The 21,121-nt window shown below is 46.9% G+C and overlaps 1 protein-coding gene across 1 annotated transcript in view; it reads right to left on the reverse strand.

The window, feature by feature from the left end:
* Positions 1-5,800: 5,800 nt before the first annotated feature.
* The window catches only part of LOC138365091 (golgin subfamily A member 6-like protein 1), a 187,344-nt gene continuing 172,023 nt past the window's right edge, over positions 5,801-21,121 (reverse strand). Inside the window, exons 7-8 of the mRNA XM_069325202.1 lie at positions 7,853-7,899; positions 5,801-5,973 (exon numbers count right to left, since the gene is read on the reverse strand). Coding sequence (XP_069181303.1) covers positions 5,801-5,973; positions 7,853-7,899 — 220 coding nt within the window. The remainder of the gene's footprint in view (positions 5,974-7,852; positions 7,900-21,121) is intronic.

The following is a 21,121-nucleotide window of genomic DNA, read 5'->3' on the forward strand; positions in this document are numbered from 1 at the left end:
AGGTTCCGCAGGCACCTGTATGGGAATCAGTGGCGCTCTGGGAATGGAGATGTTCGGTTTGCCTGCCATCTGACATGTATGACACTGTTTTACGTACTGTTTGACGTTATTTACCATACCTGGCCAGTAGTAGTCTTGACGAATTCCATGGTAAGTCTTGTTGAAGCCGTAGTGGGAGAGTGCTCCGTGGGCCAGGTGTAGAATAGTGGGCCGCAGGCTGGTAGGAATCACAAGTTGTTCGATGTTGGCCCAATCGTCCTCCTCCTTCAGTTTACTGGGTCTATATCTGCGGTAGAGCAAGTCGTTCTCTAGGAAGAACCCAGGAATACTGTCGGGTTGAGTCTCAGCCTGGAAAAACAATGGTGTTAAAGTAAGATCTTCCCTCTGCAACTTACGGAACTCCAACTTGGTCAGATGCGGGGGGAGTTTCTGAGGGTCTTGAGGGACAGTGGTAGCAGTAGAGTCAGCTGGCTGTGGACGTGCGGCTTGTGCACGGGTGGTCACGAGAACCGGAGGAGAAACTTCATCACTCTCTTGAACCTCTGCTGGAACATACTCTAGAATAGGGTTACTTGGCACAGAGTTACACACCTGGGGTTTGTCCATGACGATCAGGTTGGTCGGTTGCAGGTCTTCTGCCAAGTCGTTGCCTAGGAGAAGTTGCACTCCAGGCATGGGAAAAGGCTTTTCCCTGACGGCGACTTGGACTTCCCCGTTCACGTAGGGACAATCCAGGTGGACTCTGGCGAGAGGGTATGGAGTGGTAGCAGTGAGGTCAGTGATGAAGACAGTTTCTCCGGTGTAGACGATGTTGGGCACAGCCGACTTCAAGATGATCGATTGGAGAGCCGCTGTGTCCCTCAAGATCTTTAATTTGAAACGTCCCTCCGGATTTGAACCGTTGGCAGAGACAGTTCCAGTATACAGGTGGTTACTGAAAAGAGAAAGATCATTAGCATTAACACCAACATTCATCACAGGCTTACCGGACTTAGGAAGAGTTGGTTTGGGTTTTTGTTGGTCAGTGGTTCCCTTGTATAGAGACTTACCACACTTGTCTATGGTATGTCCATGGAGTCTACAATACTTGCAGTACAGTTGTGAACCAGCTTGATCGGGGCTCACTTTCTCGTAACTGTACCACGACTTCTTACTGGAGGATGGTTCGGGTGTCAGCCGGTGGATGAGGCTGTAAGTGTCAGCCGACTTAGCACACTTCAGGTAGTCGGTTTCTTCTTTATCTGCTAAGTAGAGGCGGACAGGAGGCGGCACACGTCTCAAGAATTCTTCAACAAGCATCAGGTTGACGAGTTCTGTAAAAGTAGAGACATGTGCTGCTTCCAGCCATTTCATGAAATATCTCCGTTTCGTGTTAGCAAACTCAAGGAAGGTAGTGGTACTTGCCTTCAGGTGGTCACGGAATTTCCTTCTATAACTTTCAGTAGAGAGGGGATAGGCGTCCAACACTGCTTGTTTCAGAGTCGGGTAGTCATTCTCAGACGCCAGAGTACTGAGTGTGACTGCAGCTCTACCTGTAAGATGGACTCTGAGAAGTGTGGCCCATTGGTCGATTTCTCGTTGACGACACTCTAGAGCCAGAGTTGCTTGTTGCTTGTCATGTTCGCGTTGCATCTCCAACTCGCGTTGTTTGGTTTCAAGCTGTACGCGTTCCCGCTCCTGGAGTGTTTCAAGCTGTACTCGTTCACGTTCACGGAGTAATGCGACCTCACGTTCGTGGAGGGCGATTCCACGTTCGTGTTCTTCTCTCCTCAAGGCAGCTTCGCGTTCTCTGAGGGTGATTTCTCGTTCTTGTTCTTCCCTCCTCAAAGCAGCTTCGCGTTCTTGTTCGTCTCTCCTCAAAGCAGCCTCACGTTCGTGTTCTTCCCTTCTTATGGCAGCAGCTCGTTCTTGTTGGTCACGTTCAATCTTGGCCAGCTCTAGTTTGAGTTTCATCGTTGCCAAATCAGTTTTATCTGCAATATAGTAAGTTTCATGAGTTTCAGAGTCTATCTTACCTTGCTCTAAATAGTAATCCAGCAACAGGTTGTATAGGTCATTTTTGTTGGCTTGGTAGGGAACTTCTAGTTGATACTCATGTGCAAGAGTTTGTAATTCAGTCCTCTTGGCACGACTTAAAGTCCCTATTTCACCTGCTGGATTTGCACGGAAAGCTTGGAGACGAAACATGGTGAAATTAGCAAATAAAGGTACACGAATATTCAATAGTGAATGTCAGAAACAGGACAACGTGGCAACTGGTACCTATCCTGTGAGATCTTTAACAATTAAAGTTAAGTAAAAGATGTTAAATGATTAATTTTAAATCAAGGGCGCAGGAAATCTTGTACCCGGTACTCATGTAAGAGGATAAGGGCAAGAAAATCCTACTAACAAATGAAGCAGAGTTTCGAAAACAAATGAAACAGTAAATTGCCTCAAAAGTAAAATTGGTAGTCCAAGGATGTAGGCATACCTTGCCAAGTCTCTATAGGACATAAAGCAAGTTTTTCCTACTGAATTCAATATGATACTTACAGAATTAGCGAACTTTTGTGCTCTGAAAAAGTAAGCTAATTCCCTACCGTTGTATGTATCATCATCTCTGACTGACGTGTAGGGGTGCGAGGTGTCAACTGGTGACGAGAACTGCTGCTGAGGTCCCAATTCAGCAACTACAGTTCGAGCTAGAGGAACTATGGCCCTCTTTGTCCTCCTACAGTCAGATTGCAGAAGATTGGGTACTCTTGACCCGGGGCAGACCACAGTACCAGGGTACCAATATGATGATCTGTCAAAAATGAGAAATATCCAAGGGACAAAGATGGTAAACACGAGTAATAACACGGAGGGAGAGATGACCAATTAAGAGTATGACTGAGGCCTACAGTCACCACGTAATCCAAAGTTGTCTCACCTTCACTATATGTTACTCTCGTAATGCACAATACACCGCACCATATAAAAATGAAATTGAATATGAAAAATAGTAAAAGCTACGTTAACAAAGTTAAATACGCTTACCATTAATTACCACTTGGCACCAGTACCTGAGTGAAGCTCCTAGGACAGGCCCCCATATAATATGTGACGGTAACGCGTTGGTGTTCGGCTGTTCAAAGCTAGGGGTATGGCCTCGTCACATAGTATAAAAAAAAATAGAAAAATCTGGAACTTCGTCTGTGGTAAGGTAAGGAGAAGACACACAAAACACAAGTAAACTTTAACAATGAAATTTTAATTACGTTAAATAAATCAAAACATGAATAAAATGGACAAACAAATTCGTATAATAAAATCAATCAAAATAATAAGAATAATTAAATGACACAATGAAAAGTTACGTTAAGACAAGTGAGCAAAATAACAAGAAGTGCAATATAAAAGTAAATGAAAGGTGTTGGAATATTGGCTTTAAGCTATCACCTCTCTTAGTACACGTACGCCAAAGCTTACGTCTAGCAGGGAGAAGTGTTAACTGTGAGAAAGCACGGAATATTCTGAGGTCTGAGGTCGTGGCGGCCCCAGACATCAAGTAGTATGGGGGGGTGGAGTGCAGATGCAGCCCGACCGGCGACCAATCAGAGGAGCCGGCAGCAAGACAGGTAGTTTGGCGGTTTGAGTCTGAGCAGGTGTTCTTGGCTGCATACGTTTTGCGCTCTGGCAAACCTTGCTGGTGTTGTTGTCGTTGTTGGACATTTCTTCCATAGTAGTTATATATATTTGTTGCGACGTATTTTTGGAGGGAAGAGCAGGCTCAATCTCTTGAAGGAGATTATCGTCACAACATATATAAACTTTGAGCGGAAAAACAATAATAAACTAATTGTGTGATAAATAAGTTTCACGAAACAGTCGGCTACGTTGCCACGTTCCGTCGCAGCTGAGAGGAACACATGTTGTGCCCAGTTTGAAGGAGAGCTTAGTGAGCCTGGAAGTAGCAGACTCGGGCATCCGGACTACTCTACAATATACCCTGGTAGTTTGTGCCTGTTTTTGTCCCTAACAGACTTGGTGCACAGAGGCACACATAGGCAGGGTGACATCGGCAGCATATGGGACGCTGTCAAACATTAGAACGTTGTTTTAAAACCTAAATTAGGACACGTTCAATACAATCTACACGGCTTTTATTAGAACATTACTGGAATATGCAGCACCTGCTTGGAATCCATATCTTGTGACACAAAACTAAAATTGAAAAAGTGCGCAGGATTGCTACTAGATTACTGTCATAGCTTAGAGGGTTAAGTTATGAAGATAGTCTGACTGAACGAGATTTCACAACATTGGAGGACAGAAGAAATAGAGGAGATGTGATAAAACATACAAGATATGGATATAAATGCACTAGAACGCGTCCAACGTAGGATGACAAAGTTAATCCTACAAATTAGAAACCCTTCATATGAAGAGAGATTGACAAAATTTAATTTACATTCTCTTGAGAAACGAAGAATTAGGGGTGACATGATTGTGGTGTGCAAGACAATCACACATTCAGGTGTATGCAGTCACAGTGAGGTGTGTTACCTAGATTCTGAAAAGGACTTTGAACCTTGTCATCCTACGCTGGATACGTTCAAGTGAATTTATATCCATTCTATAGTTCTGCGACCAAAACTGAACTGCATAATCTAAATGGGGCCTAACCAAGATTTACCAAGAACAAGATTTAGCTGAAGAACAACACCAAGTGTCTTATTACTAACGCTTCGATAAATAAATCCCAGTGTCATATTTGCCTTACAAAGAACATGTATGCATTGATTTTTGAGTTTTAAATTCTTAATTATCATAACTCCCAGATCCCTTTCGCAATCTCCACATAATCTAGCTTGTATCTTGTAACTCTATCATCATTGCCTAGCCTTAAAACCTTACATTTGTCAGCACTAAACTGCATCGGCCAATCTTTTGACCATATCACAACCTTACTTAGATCGTCTTGAAGTGAGTGAGAGTATTTTTCCGCATTTATTACCCTCCCGATTTTTGTATCATCGGTAAGTTTTCCAATATTGCTGCTCAAACCAGAATTTAAATCATTTAAATATATTATGAATAACAGAGGTTCCAGGACAGAGCCTTGGGACACTCCATTTACAACATTGATTTACCCCATGCCCTAATCCAATTTAATATAGCACCCCCAATACCGTGAGCTTCTATTACCGTGTAAGATAATGGAAGTAGGGTCCCTTGATTGCTTCAAGCGTAGGTTTGATATATATGAATGAGATTGGGTGGATATAAATAGGAGCTGCCTTGTATGGGCCAATAGCCCTTCTGCAGTTATCTTCATTCTTATGTTCTTTTTAATCAGTCTTTCGTGTGGCACTGTATCAAAAGCTTTGCTAAAGTCAAGGTATACAACATTACAAACTTTACCACTAATATCTGCCTCAACTATGCTGGAATAAAATAATAGCAAAATTGTTAAACATGAACGGCCATTTTTAAAACCATGTTGTGAATAGTTTATTAATTAATGCTTTTCAAGATGAAGACGAATGATATATTCAGTTATCGAGCCAAGTAACTTTTCCACAATAGACGTTTAGCTACTTGGCCGACAGTTTGACTCAAGTGATCTATCTTCTTTCTTGAATGTTGGTACCACATTAGCAACATTCTTATGTTTTTATGCATTGTAATGGTTGCCGGATAGAGAGCATATTGCACTCTACACACTATAGTTGCCGGATACAGAACATATTGCACTCTCCACACTATAGTTGCCGGATACAGGACATATTGCACTCTACACACTATAGTTGCCGGATACAGGACATATTGCACTCTACACGGTAATGGTTGCCGGATACAGAACATATTGCATTCTGCGCGATAATGGTTGCCGGATACAGAACATATTGCACTCTGCACACTTTTGTTGCCGGATGCAGAACATATTGCACTCTACACGGTAATGGTTGCCGGATACAGAACATATTGCATTCTGCACGGTAATGGCTGCCGGATACAGAACATATTGCACTCTACACGGTAATGGCTGCCGGATGCAGAACATATTGCACTCTACACGGTAATGGCTGCCGGATGTAGAACATATTGCACTCTACACGGTAATGGCTGCCGGATGCAGAACACATTGCACTCTACATAGTAATGTCTGCCGGATGCAGAACACATTGCACTCTACACGGTAATGGCTGCCGGATGCAGAGCACATTGCACTCTACACGGTAATGGCTGCCGGATGCAGAACATATTGCACTCTACACGGTAATGGCTGCCGGATGCAGAACATATTGCACTCTACACGGTAATGGCTGCCGGCTACTCATAGAGGTTCACAGTACTGGGGGGGGGTACTATCTTAGGTTGGACTAGGGGCATGGCTATACCAAAGGAAACAGAGAGTAGTATAAATGGGGTTAAGTCAGACTGGGAAAATGTTTTAAGTGGAGTGCCTCAAGGCTCTGTCCTGGGTCCTGTGTTATTCATAATATTTAAATGATTTAAATTCAGGTTTGAGCAGGAATATTTGCAAATTAGCCGATGATACAAAAATCGAGAGGGAAATAAACACGGAAAAGATCCTATCCCTTCAGGGCAATCTAAATAGGGTTTTGAAATGGTCAAAAGAGTGGCAGATGCAGTTTTATGCTGACATATTTAAGGTTTTGAGGCTAAGTAATGATGATATAGTTACAAGATACGAGCTAGATGGTGTTGAGATTGCGAAGTCGGATTGTGAAAGGGATCTGGGATTTATAATATGTAAGAATTTAAAACTCAAAAAAATCAATGCATAAATGTTCTTAATAAGACAAATAGGACATTGGAATTTATTTATCTAAGCGTTAGTAATAAGACACCTGGTGTTGTTCTTCAGCTATATCTTGCTCTTGTTAACCCCATTTAGATTATGCAGTCCAATTTTGGTCTCTATACTACAGAATGGATATAAATTCATCAGAACGCGTCCACCGTAGGATGACGAAGTTAATCCCGCAAATTAGTAACCTGTCATATGAAGAAAGATTGACAAAACTAAAATTACATTATCTAGAAAGGCAAAAAATTAGGAGTGACATGATAGAGGTGTACAAGTGGATGAATGGACATAACAAAGGGGATTTTAATAAGGTATTAAAAGTATCACCACAAGACAGAACAGGAAATAATGGGTTTAAATTAGATTTGCTTAGATTTAGGAACAAACTGGGTAAAAACTGGTTCGATAACAGGATTTTTTATTTGAGGAACCAATTACTGTGTAACATAATAGAAGTAGGATCTCTTAATGGTTTCAAGCGTAGGTTAGAAATATATGAATGAGATTGGGTGTATATAAATTGGAGCTGCCTCGTATGGGTCAATAGGCCTTCTGCAGTTACCTTTATTCCTATGTTCTAATGTTCTTATACAGAACATATTGCACTCTGGACGGCAATGGTTGCCGGATACAGAACATATTACACTCTTCACGGTAATGGGTATCTAAAACCGGACAAAGTTATTCAACCAGCTAGGTTATAATAACTTATCAGTTCCATGTAGTGGTCAGTGGATTTTACATACTGGTAGGAAGTTTTTCCAACATAACTTCCCTAAAGTTGTAACTGTGACCATCACTACAACAAATAATACCATCAGTACGACTGCAGCAGGAGAGACAACTAATCTCCGTCAGTAGTCATGTCACACCAGGCAGACAGCAGCTGTCCCTCCTTGTGGGAGAGATCACTCACCTCCGTCAGTAGTCATGTCACACCAGGCAGACACCAGCTGCCCCTCCCTGTGGGAGAGATTACTCACCTCCGTCAGTAGTCATGTCACACCAGGCAGACACCAGCTGCCCCTCCCTGTGGGAGAGATTACTCACCTCCGTCAGTAGTCATGTCACACCTGGCAGACAGCAGTCGTCCCTCCCTGTGGGAAAGATCACAACTCATAAAACACCTCAACATTTCACCAGGTGAAGGCCTGGACATCACCCATATATTGTGGGAGATGTGCAGCAGCTACATAAAACTCTCCAGAACCAAGCATGTTAATCATTACTATGGAGACTAAGCCCACATCACGGATAATGTCCTCCTGTTTGAGTCCAGGCCCCGCACACCATTTTGTATGACTCATGCTGAGTCACTCATTCTGAGGCACTCATATTGAGTCACACTGACTCACTTGTTTTGAGTCACTCATCCTGAGACACTCATACTGAGTCTCATTGACTTACTGATATAATCACTTTTATTGAGTCGCTTACAATAAGTCACTCACACTGATTCATTTATACTGAATCATACAAAGTCACTCCTACATAGTTCCTCATTCTGATTCACCCTCATGAAATCACTCAATCTGAGTAACTCACTTTGAATCACTTGAATTTAGTCATTGTTACTGCGCATCTGCCATTGATTGATCAATACAGCATCACTCGTGCTAAAGCACGCATAATCGGTCACTCACACTGAGTCAGACACTTGTGTCACTATTACTGAGTCACACATCTGAGTTGTGGAAAATGTTTATTATATTGCCTATCAACAAGGTATTTTGTGGTGTGAGAGCATGAACTCCCCCTAAGTGTTTCCCCTAGCAACACCCGCCCAACGCCAGTCTACACGCTGTGGTACCCTATTCACCACATTTCTCCAGTCAGATTCCTTTCCATTTAGCATGATCTTTTGTTTTCTTTGTTTTAACCATTGTTTTATTCATTTTAGTGTTATACCTTTTACCCCATGTGTCTAATTTCCTCGCTAGTCTTTCATGTGGTATCTTGTATCAAAAGCATTGTCAAAGTCCATATATACTACATCTGCTGGAAATCCTTTGTCTGGGTAGCTCGTTACCGTTTCAAAAAATGTGATCTATTTTTAACAAACCTATGTTGTGTTGATTTTACAAGATTGCTCACTGAGATGGTGGATGATTCTATCCCTTACGATTCTCCTCATGAGCTTACAGATGTGTGATGTCAAATCAGTTTTCTACTGAGCTTTCTGCCTTCTTTGGGGGAAATAGGGGGTGACAATGGAGGGTAGAAATAGCCCAAGCTACTCTATCCTTTTGAGAGGTATCATTGTCTCAATAAACGTACTTGAACTTAAAGGGGTGACATATGTATATTTCCAATCTAGGGAAACTATCCCGTGGCCCAGAGATTTTCTGAAAATGAGTTTCAGTTGTAGGTATAGTTCCTCTACCAGTTCCTTTACGGGTTTGGATTTAATTCCATCCATACCTGGGGTGTTTGAGTATCATAGATTGTCAGTGCTCTTCCTGGTAATGTCGCCCGTTATGGGTATATCTCTTAATTCGTTCTCTTCACCTCCTTCAAACAATTGTGTGGGTATTGGGATGTCATCTAATCTTTCTAGTGTAAATACTGATGTAAAGTATTCATTCAGAGTTCTTGCTACCCTTTTATCGTCCATTATAATTTGGTTAGTTTCATCTTTCTAGGGTCCTACCCTAGAAGTCTTTTGTTTAGTTTTACTTCTTATATAGGCATAGGACAACTTTGTTTTAGTTTTTTTATGTTTTGAGCAAGTTGTTTTTCGTAGTTTCTTTTGGCTGATCTGACTTCCTAGGTAGCTGAGTTTAAAGCTTTTCATATATCTCATAATGATGTTCATCATGGATTTATACCTCCTCCAAAATCGTTTATATTTTATAATTGTATAATTTTATAGCTCTACTTTTATTCGGTGTTAGCTGACTGACCATATGTTTAAGCATGTGTGGGCCGATAAATTAGCAATTAAAATTCAGTAACCAGGAACCGGCTCTCCCAACTCCGGGGTGGAGGGAAGTCAACTCCTGGGTGGAGGGTCGTCAACTCCTGGGTGGAGGGACGTCAACTCCGGGTTGGAGGGACGTCAACTCCTGGGTGGAGGGACGTCAACTCCGGGGTGGAGGGACGTCAACTCCTGGGTGGAGGGACGTCAACTCCTGGGTGGAGGGACGTCAACTCCTGGGTGGAGGGACGTCAACTCCGGGGTGGAGGGACGTCAACTCCGGGGTGGAGGGACGTCAACTCCGGGATGGTGGGACGTACACTCCTGGGTGGAGGGACGTCAACTCCTGGGTGGAGGGACGTCAACTCCTGGGTGGAGGGACGTCAACTCCGGGGTGGAGGGACGTCAACTCCTGGTTGGAGGGACGTCAACTCCGGGGTGGAGGGACGTCAACTCCTGGGTTGAGGGACGTCAACTCCGGGGTGGAGGGACGTCAACTCCTGGGTGGAGGGACGTCAACTCCGGGGTGGAGGGACGTCAACTCCTGGGTGGAGGGACGTCAACTCCGGGGTGGAGGGACGTCAACTCCGTGGTGGAGGGACGTCAACTCCTGGGTGGAGGGACGTCAACTCCGGGGTAGAGGGACGTCAGCTCCGGGGTGGAGGGACGTCAACTCCGGGGTGGAGGGACGTCAACGCCGGGGTGGAGGGACGTCAACTCAGGGGTGGAGGGACGTCAACTCCTGGGTGGAGGGACGTCAACTCCGGGGTGGAGGGACGTCAACTCCTGGGTGGAGGGACGTCAACTCCGGGGTGGAGGGACGTCAACTCCGGGGTAGAGGGAGGTCAGCTCCGGGGTGGAGGGACGTCAACTCCGGGGTGGAGGGACGTCAACGCCGGGGTGGAGGGACGTCAACTCAGGGGTGGAGGGACGTCAACTCCTGGGTGGAGGGACGTCAACTCCGGGGTCGAGGGACGTCAACTCCTGGGTGGAGGGACGTCAACTCCGGGGTGGAGGGACGTCAACTCCGTGGTGGAGTGACGTCAACTCCGGGGTGGAGGGACGTCAACTCCGGGGTAGAGGGACGTCAGCTCCGGGGTGGAGGGAGGTCAACTCAGGGGTAGAGGGACGTCAACGCCGGGGTGGAGGGACGTCAACTCCGGGGGTGGAGGGACGTCAACTCCGGGTGGAGGGACGTCTACTCCGGGGTGGAGGAACGTCAACTCCGGGGTGGAGGGACGTTAACTCCGGGGTAGAAGGACGTCAACGCCGGGGTGGAGGGACGTCAACTCCGGGGGTGGAGGGACGTCAACTCCGGGTGGAGGGACGTCTACTCCGGGGTGGAGGAACGTCAACTCCGGGGTGGAGGGACATCAACTCCGGGGTGGAGGGACGTCAACTTCGGTGTGGAGGAACGTCAACTCCGGGGTGGAGGGATGTCAACTCCGGGGAGGAGGGACGTCAACTTCGGTGTGGAGGAACGTCAACTCCGGGGTGGAGGGACGTCAACTCCGGGGTGGAGGGACGTCAACTTCGGTGTGGAGGGACGTCAACTCCGGGGTGGAGGGACGTCAACTCCGGGGTGGAGGGACGTCAACTCCGGGGTAGAGGGACGTCAACTCCTGGGTGGAGGGACGTCAACTCCTGGGTGGAGGGACGTCAACTCCGGGGTGGAGGGACGTCAACTCCGGGGTGGAGGGACGTCAACTCCGGGGTGGTGGGACGTCAACTCCTGGGTGGAGGGACGTCAACTCCTGGGTGGAGGGACGTCAACTCCTGGGTGGAGGGACGTCAACTCCGGGGTGGAGGGACGTCAACTCCTGGTTGGAGGGACGTCAACTCCGGGGTGGAGGGACGTCAACTCCTGGGTTGAGGGACGTCAACTCCGGGGTGGAGGGACGTCAACTCCTGGGTGGAGGGACGTCAACTCCGGGGTGGAGGGACGTCAACTCCTGGGTGGAGGGACGTCAACTCCGGGGTGGAGGGACGTCAACTCCGTGGTGGAGGGACGTCAACTCCTGGGTGGAGGGACGTCAACTCCGGGGTAGAGGGACGTCAGCTCCGGGGTGGAGGGACGTCAACTCCGGGGTGGAGGGACGTCAACGCCGGGGTGGAGGGACGTCAACTCAGGGGTGGAGGGACGTCAACTCCTGGGTGGAGGGACGTCAACTCCGGGGTGGAGGGACGTCAACTCCTGGGTGGAGGGACGTCAACTCCGGGGTGGAGGGACGTCAACTCCGGGGTAGAGGGAGGTCAGCTCCGGGGTGGAGGAACGTCAACTCCGGGGTGGAGGGACGTCAACGCCGGGGTGGAGGGACGTCAACTCAGGGGTGGAGGGACGTCAACTCCTGGGTGGAGGGACGTCAACTCCGGGGTGGAGGGACGTCAACTCCTGGGTGGAGGGACGTCAACTCCGGGGTGGAGGGACGTCAACTCCGTGGTGGAGTGACGTCAACTCCGGGGTGGAGGGACGTCAACTCCGGGGTAGAGGGACGTCAGCTCCGGGGTGGAGGGACGTCAACTCAGGGGTAGAGGGACGTCAACGCCGGGGTGGAGGGACGTCAACTCCGGGGGTGGAGGGACGTCAACTCCGGGTGGAGGGACGTCTACTCCGGGGTGGAGGAACGTCAACTCCGGGGTGGAGGGACGTTAACTCCGGGGTAGAAGGACGTCAACGCCGGGGTGGAGGGACGTCAACTCCGGGGGTGGAGGGACGTCAACTCCGGGTGGAGGGACGTCTACTCCGGGGTGGAGGAACGTCAACTCCGGGGTGGAGGGACGTCAACTCCGGGGTGGAGGGACGTCAACTTCGGTGTGGAGGAACGTCAACTCCGGGGTGGAGGGACGTCAACTCCGGGGTGGAGGGACGTCAACTTCGGTGTGGAGGAACGTCAACTCCGGGGTGGAGGGACGTCAACTCCGGGGTGGAGGGACGTCAACTTCGGTGTGGAGGGACGTCAACTCCGGGGTGGAGGGACGTCAACTCCGGGGTGGAGGGACGTCAACTCCGGGGTAGAGGGACGTCAACTCCGGGGTGGAGGGACGTCAACTCCGGGGTGGAGGGACGTCAACTTCGGGGTGGAGGGACGTCAACTCCGGGGTGGAGGGACGTCAACTCCGGGGTGGAGGGACGTCAACTCCGGGGTGGAGGGACGTCAACTCCGTGGTGGAGGGACGTCAACTCCAGGGTGGAGGGACGGCAACTCCGGGGTGGAGGGACGTCAACTCCGGGGTGGAGGGACGTCAACTCCGGGGTGGAGGGACGTCAACTCCGGGGTGGAGGGACGTCAACTTCGGTGTGGAGGAACGTCAACTCTGGGGTGGAGGGACGTCAACTCCGGGGTGGAGGGACGTCAACTTCGGTGTGGAGGGACGTCAACTCCGGGGTGGAGGGACGTCAACTCCGGGGTGGAGGGACGTCAACTCCGGGGAAGAGGGACGTCAACTCCGGGGTGGAGGGACGTCAACTCCGGGGTGGAGGGACGTCAACTTCGGTGTGGAGGAACGTCAACTCCGGGGTGGAGGGACGTCAACTCCGGGGTGGAGGGACGTCAACTTCGGTGTGGAGGGACGTCAACTCCGGGGTGGAGGGACGTCAACTCCGGGGTAGAGGGACGTCAACTCCGGGGTGGAGGGACGTCAACTCCGGGGTGGAGGGACGTCAACTTCGGGGTGGAGGGACGTCAACTCCGGGGTGGAGGGACGTCAACTCCGGGGTGGAGGGACGTCAACTCCGGGGTGGAGGGACGTCAACTCCGTGGTGGAGGGACGTCAACTCCAGGGTGGAGGGACGTCAACTCCGGGGTGGAGGGACGTCAACTCCGGGGTGGAGGGACGTCAACTCCGGGGTGGAGTGACGTCAACTCCGGGGTGGAGGGACGTCAACTTCGGTGTGGAGGAACGTCAACTCTGGGGTGGAGGGACGTCAACTCCGGGGTGGAGGGACGTCAACTTCGGTGTGGAGGGACGTCAACTCCGGGGTGGAGGGACGTCAACTCCGGGGTGGAGGGACGTCAACTCCGGGGAAGAGGGACGTCAACTCCGGGGTGGAGGGACGTCAACTCCGGGGTGGAGGGACGTCAGTAGTAGTGAAATATACGACTACGACCGCGCGCACCAGCTGCCAGCTGGCACTCCATGGAGTGCCAGCCGACAGCTGGTGTGCAGGTGTGTAGTCGCACAGGTTTTGGGGGATTTTCGGGGAATTTTTGGCGCGTTTCGAACGCGTGTGAGCGTGTTGTGTTTGGGTATGTGGTCATGAAAGAGGGGAGGTCATGTTGTTGGGTGCCAGGTGGTGCGCGTCGCTCCCGTCCTCAAGTTTTTTTCGGGGAATTTCCCGGAAGTTCGGCGCGTGGCGGTCTTGAGTGGCGGGTGAGCAGGTGCGGCCCCCCACCCCGCGCGCGCGCGAGTAAGTGGTGGAGTAAGAGGAAGGAGTGAAATGAATATGTGTGTTTAGCAAGTGATAGAGTAAGAAAATAGAAGGAAGATGGAGGAAGGAGTAAAAGAGTTGATCGTGAGTTAGTGTGTAGATGAGAGGAGAAGGCAGCACGGCCTGTTATGTTGTTTTGGGTGTGGGTTGGATGGAGCTTCCCCTTCGTCGGGAGAGAGTGCTCTGGGTCATTATGTGGTTAGACAAACCATTAACGTCCCCTACAGGAAGAGCTAAGTGTGTGTGTGTGTGTGTGTGTGTGTGTGTGTGTGTGTGTGTGTGTGTGTGTGTGTGTGTGTGTGTGTGTGTGTGTGTGTGTGTGTGTGTGTGTGTGTGTGTGTGTGTGTGAGGATGAGGGCAAAGTCTCCTGCAGGAGGGGAGTGTACCATTACCTAAAGCGTTTTTCAATGTCGCGGGGATTTTCGTTCTCTTCAGAGTGTTGATGTTCGTCCCACGGCGGGTCCCCATACACTGTGGATTCCGGTAAGGAGGCGCGAGGTACTTACTCCTGCCGACAGACAGACAGACCCTCACCTGTCACCCATCAATCACTTCTCATTGACCCAGGTCGTTTCACTCCCCTCACACACAAACGCCCCGCCAGTTCCCTGCGAGACTTCATCCGCTACACACGCGTCATACAGCTCCATGTCATGGAAAGGCGAAGCTCTACAGCATGCATGAAATGCGGAGTGTTTTATATTCCATCACCGAATCAAGTGTGTCGACTGCAATGCGCTAGCTGTGAAAAACCGCCCCTAGGACATTACGACATCAAATGCAAGCGATGTCAGCAGATTTTCTGTGATAACCGTGAGTGTTATTCATATTTAATATTCCACAGTTCATTTTATGGCATCCACAGGTGAAATATCGCGTGTAAACTACTATAGTGTGAGAATATTTTCTCATTCGAGCTATTACATTCCACACAGTTAAATATGTTCTTTCCAATTTCAGTTTACAAAACCGTGAAGTGTCCTTATTGCTCACCCACCCCGCGAGGAGGTCATCGCCGGAATGAAACTTCACATAAACGTAGGTAGCATATAAAATACACTTCTCGTATCTGTATTTCATCCACTTGCAAGCGAACACACATGCATAATAATAAACATATTTTTCCCCATTCACCCATGCTGAATATCATTTGTTCCATTTCAGGTTATAATCCATACCTCAATCGACGGAGGGAACAGATCGACGTCATCGAGCCTATACCCCATTCCTCACACACTGAGCTAAGGAGTGCACATCTCACTCGCGGCCACCCCCCACCCCTTCATCAGGCTCAGCCACGCCGCCAGATGGGAGGCTACGAGACCGTATCGCCCCCTGTTAACACGATGTTACGAATTCATACATACTCATAGATTTGGCATCCAGCGACAGCTGCAGCAGCAGTGGCAGTGAGAGTGACACAGCAGGGCGGACAGTAGCCACTTCCGGCTCTCACAGGGAGGGGAGGAGGAGGTCTCGTTCACGCCCTCACTCAACCCCCCGTTCCTCCCCCAGCCCCATACCCCAATCAATCAGCGACAGCTATGACAGCAACAGCAGCAGCAGCAGCAGCAGTGGTGAGAATCGTACCATTTTCATCTCAGACAGTGACTCAGACGACAGCTCAGCAGACCGTGACCTTGACCCGCCAGCGTCTGTCAATTCTGACTTATTAGCACCGTCTGGCGTAGTAGCTGAGCCAGCGGTCTCACCCATTCATCTCGGAGGGGGAGGGTTATCACCACCCCCCACCCCTCCCAGCCCTATCCCATCACCCCCTCCACCTCTTTCCCCCTCCCCTCCACCTGCGCTAGAAATTCAACCTCAGCTGCTGGATCGAATTGACAACTATAACGGCAGCTATGTCCGGCTTTCATTCTCCATACCAGAACATGTTAACACCTCCCCAGGACTCTATCTGCGAACATACAGGGATTTTTTCGTTAATGAGATACGCGCCCTCTTCTCTCCACGACACCCATTCCTCCTAATTTACCCAGACATCACTCTAATTGTGAGAAATTTAAATGTACAACAAGACGGTGAGGATAATCTATTGGATCCTATAAATAACGACGGCTTTCCCATACGAGGTGAGGGGCAAAGAATTACTCTAGAGGAAGTAGAAACTCTTATTGATTTTTGGGCTGATGAATTGACAGAGAAAATATCACAGTATCTGGAAGCGAAGGAAGGGTCCAATGTCTTGGTTGAGCGGCTCACCGGGTTTTACATTAACTGTGGTCAGATAGAACATCCGATAAGATTAGGCTCGCATGTAGACTATCCTAAAGGCTTGCGTGGAAAGCAGTTGGTTTTCAATCCAGAGGGAGAGGCAGATATCTGCCTTATGCAGTGTGTTGCAGCTTATAAATGTTTAGCTAAGGGAATGCACCTAGATAATATTCGCGCTAGATCTGTGAATGCTAGTTGGTGTCTCAGACACATGAAATGGCCAGCAGATGTCAATTCTGCAGTGACGTTTGAGGATATTCTCAAGGTAGAGAAAATGAATAAAGTCAGTATATTCATCTATTCACTAGAAAGAGATGAAAATGCTAGACGACAACAACGACACTACATTACACTGGCTAGGAAGGGAAGAGGAGGATATACAGATGTCATACCATTGCTGATGTTGGAAGCTCAACATTTAGTATTAATTAAGGATTTTAACCAATATGTACGTAATATGAGCAACAATCCAGATCTAATCCCAAGTCATCACAGCTTCTGTCATTGTTGTTTAATATCACTCCCTGCAGATAGCATGCAGAGCCATGAAAGTACATGCAAAGTACATCAAACTCTCAAATTCTACCCACCAGAGAGGAAGATTACTTTCCGTAACTATGGACGGGGTTATGGTCCTAGTCACATGTGCTTTTATGACTTTGAGTGCATGCTAGACCGCTCGAACCCTAAGGGAATGATAGAAACACGTCACAACGCAGTGGCGTATGCGTACATCATCATTGACAGACAGAAGAATATTGTTGAGAAAAATACTTATTTGGGTAAAGATGCGGTCAATCACTTTGTAACCACGCTAGAAGCGTCATGGGCACGAATCAAGAAGGGGTTAGCATCCTATGAACTTCACATGTCACAGCAACAGCAGGCGATATTTGAGACAAAAACAACCTGTGAACTCTGCGATGTACCTTTTAACGGAGAAGATGTAATCAAAGTCCGTCATCACGACCACACAGTAAGATTCCACAATTATCAAGCAGCTTACTGTGATAGATGTAATTTGCAATGTATAAATTCATACAAGTTCCTATACACTTTTTCCCACAACGCTTCCTATGATTTAGGAGTAATTCTAAACGAGATGAGAGATCGACAAGGGAGTGAAATAGATATATTAGCCAAGGATGGATTTAAATTTATGAAAGTTGATGTGAACAACTTAAGATTTTTGGATAGTTTAGCCCTTCTCAACGGCTCGCTAGGAAGAATAGCCAAGGATCATATTGATAGTGGGAAACCTACCACATTCACTTTGGCTATGTTAAAAGGGGTAAATAAAGCGGCCATCCCAAAACTGCTCACGGGTAAACAATCATTCTGCTATGATTATTTATCCTCTATGAGTGTGTTAGATGAACCACAACTCCCTTCTCGTGATAAGTTTTACAATACACTAAAAGACGAAGAGTTGTCAGAAACAGATTATAAACAAGCCTTAGAAATTTTTGATTTGGCTAAATGTCGCAACATAGGGGAGTATCTGCTCCTTTACCTCAAAGTGGACACAGGATTACTAGCCGATGTGTTCACAGTCTGGCGAGACACCATGCTTGCTCTCTACAAATTAGACATTTCACACTACATTTCTTTACCCTCATTTGCTTGGGATGCGTTCTTGCTTAAATCGAAAGTTCAACTTGATGTTGTGTCAGACCCATTGTTATATGATTTACTTCGTCGGAATCTCCGAGGTGGGTTCACCAGTGTGACGAGACAGTACACGAATGTGGAGAACAGGCACACAGGCTTAGATCTAGGGGAAGATAGTAGCTACATCATCTACTTAGACTTTAATAGTCTTTACGGGGCGTGTATGACTGAACTACTCCCGCGGGGTGGGATCCGGAAACTGACACATGATGAGCGTGACGTACTGCTGGAGCAAGGTTTGGAGAATGTCCCGTGTGACGGGACCAAGGGGTATTGGGTGTTGTGTGATACACTCCAGGTCCGACCTGAGGTAGCTAGGTATACAGATGAACTGCCCCTAATTCTTTCACATACATGCATTACTGAGGATCACATTTCACCCTACAGTAAGAATATTCTTACAGAAGAAAGTCGTGGACTGCCTAAAAACAACACTAAATTAATTGCTTCTCACCTTCCTCAGAAAGATTACCTCGTTAGTCTGGACTTGTTACAGTTGCTCATGCGCATTGGATTAGAAGTAGCTAAAGTTCACGACATCTACGAATTCGAGCAGGAGAGTTACCTTAAAGACTTCATTGAAACCAATGTTCGTGAACGAGCCAGTACCAAATGCGCGATAAAAAAAAAGGCTTTCAAACTCGTATCAAACTCTATATATGGAAAGAGTCTCACAGATGTATCTAAATATGGGAACAAACACTATTTGGTCACAGATCGTAGTCATTTCCTGAAACATGCTCGAAACCCATTCTTCAAGCGGAGTCTTTTGTTAAGTAAGGATCGTGTGATATGTACTATCAAGCAGAAGTCTCTCCTAGTCAACACTCCTACGTATCTGGGTTACCATATACTTCAAATTGCTAAGAGGCGACTCTATGAGTTCTGGTATGATGTTGTCAAACCTGCGTATGGGGATAAAGCGAGTCTGTTATATACAGACACAGACTCTTTCATCATTAAACTGGACTGTCAGGATGTGTTTGAAGAGTTGAATAAGTCTCCTCTCTTCGACTGTATGGATTTTAGCAATTTTAATGTCACACATCCATCCTACTCTAAAGCGCGAGAAGGTGAACTAGGATTGCTCAAGTCTGAAATAGGCTCTAAGATTATTAACCAGTTAATTGCTCTCAGACCTAAAACATATTCGTTCACCACACATGATGGGGAGCACACTTGTAAGTGTAAGGGCGTACCTTACCATCTACAAGAGAAACTCTCACATGACTCATTTCAACACACTCTTGAAACAAACACTTCAATCAGGTATGTGTCGAGATCTATACGCAACGTGCAAGGAAAGATTTGTACATGTCGCAGTACCTGCAGAGGATTGTCAGCATTTGACGATAAACGCTACATTTTAAGCCCCACACAGTCCCTAGCGTATGGTCATCCTGATATTCCTAATAACAATGATGATGAGATGGATGTAGAAGTGAGAGAGGAGGAGGAGATGGAAGAAGAAGTGTTTATGGAAGAGGAGGAAGTAGAGCAAGCACAGAGACTCTACCCAATATTCCATCCCTGGAGCAAACGCGATGCTACAGCTCAGAAACTATTCAACCCTCGCTAGATTTTATGTTGTACAATTGTTAGGTAGTATTAAGATGGATGCCAATATGACTAGAACTTTGTATACTAAATGAATAGGATGTTTAATATTATTGTTTGTGTTCTGTAAGAACTATGTTTAGTTTTAAAATAAGCTGTTTAATATTATTGTTTGTGAACTGTAAGAACTATGCTGTTTAATATTATTGTTTGTGAACTGTAAGAACTATGCTGTTTAATATTATTGTTTGTGAACTGTAAGAACTATGTTTAGTTTTAAAAATGATGTTGCTGTACATAAAATATGTGAATAAACACCTGTAAATGACTATGTTTGTATAAATACCACCTCAGTTCCTTAGTTTTTAGCAGTCTTAACGAAGCATTAATCATGGATAGTTCCTATGATATAATCCATGCGGAACATCTAGATATTTTCAGAGAACCATCTCGTGTTATTATCGCTGGTTATTCAAACAGCGGAAAATCCTACTTGTGCAGTAAACTTGTAAGGAAGTATCAACACAAGTTCTCCTCAATAATCATATGCGGAGGAGGTTACTCTGAATTACGATCAGATCCACAAATTAAAGGGAAGCTGATCGAGCATTCAACCATTATTGATCCTGTGGAAGAGCGAGTAGATAATGACTCGCATATCTTAGTAATCTACGATGACCTTTTTACAGAGTCTGCGAATTCAAAAATCGTATCAGACATGTTTACTAGGGGCCGACATTTCACGGTTTCCGTCATATTGATTACTCAAAATATATTTTTTCCTGGTAAATATTCGAGGAATATTAGTTTAAATGCTTCTCATTTCATATTGGTTAAATCACGAGACCTGTCACAAATTGAAACACTCGGACGACAAATATTTGGGAAAGTGGATTCAAAGAAATTTGTAGAGTTATATAAGCAAGTTATTAGTCAACCCTACGGCTATTTGCTAGTAGATCTGGGCTCGAACACTCCATCTACGATAACATTACGCGGTAATATTGTTCACGAACCGCCCTATGAGATAGTTTACCAATGGTGAGCAAGAAAGATGTACTGGAAGGAGTATATAACGATCCCTCATCTAGCGGAGGGCTTGGAGGGGTACAGAGATTGTATAAGGCCGCCAAATTAATTAACTCTAGTATAACTCTAGCCGATGTAAAGGACTATCTGAAAAGCTCTGACTCCTATACGTTGCATTATTTACAACCACATAAATTCCCTCGGCGTCGGGTGTTAAGCCCTAAACCGCGACTATTTCAAGCTATAGACTTGGCCGAGATGAGTTTATTGGACAAACATAATGATGGAGTGAAATATTTACTCGTATGCGTAGATATTTTCTCCAGGTACGCCCAAGTAGTACCCTTACGCGCTAAGGATGGGAAAAGCACCACTAATGCTCTAGCTTTAATTCTAGATTCACCTCATTCTCAAGGAGTGCGCAAAATTAATTCTGATCGAGGTGGAGAATTTTATAACGCCACTATGAAAAAAATGCTGG

Source organism: Procambarus clarkii, chromosome 15 (assembly GCF_040958095.1).
Source record: "Procambarus clarkii isolate CNS0578487 chromosome 15, FALCON_Pclarkii_2.0, whole genome shotgun sequence".
Taxonomy (NCBI): domain Eukaryota; kingdom Metazoa; phylum Arthropoda; class Malacostraca; order Decapoda; family Cambaridae; genus Procambarus; species Procambarus clarkii.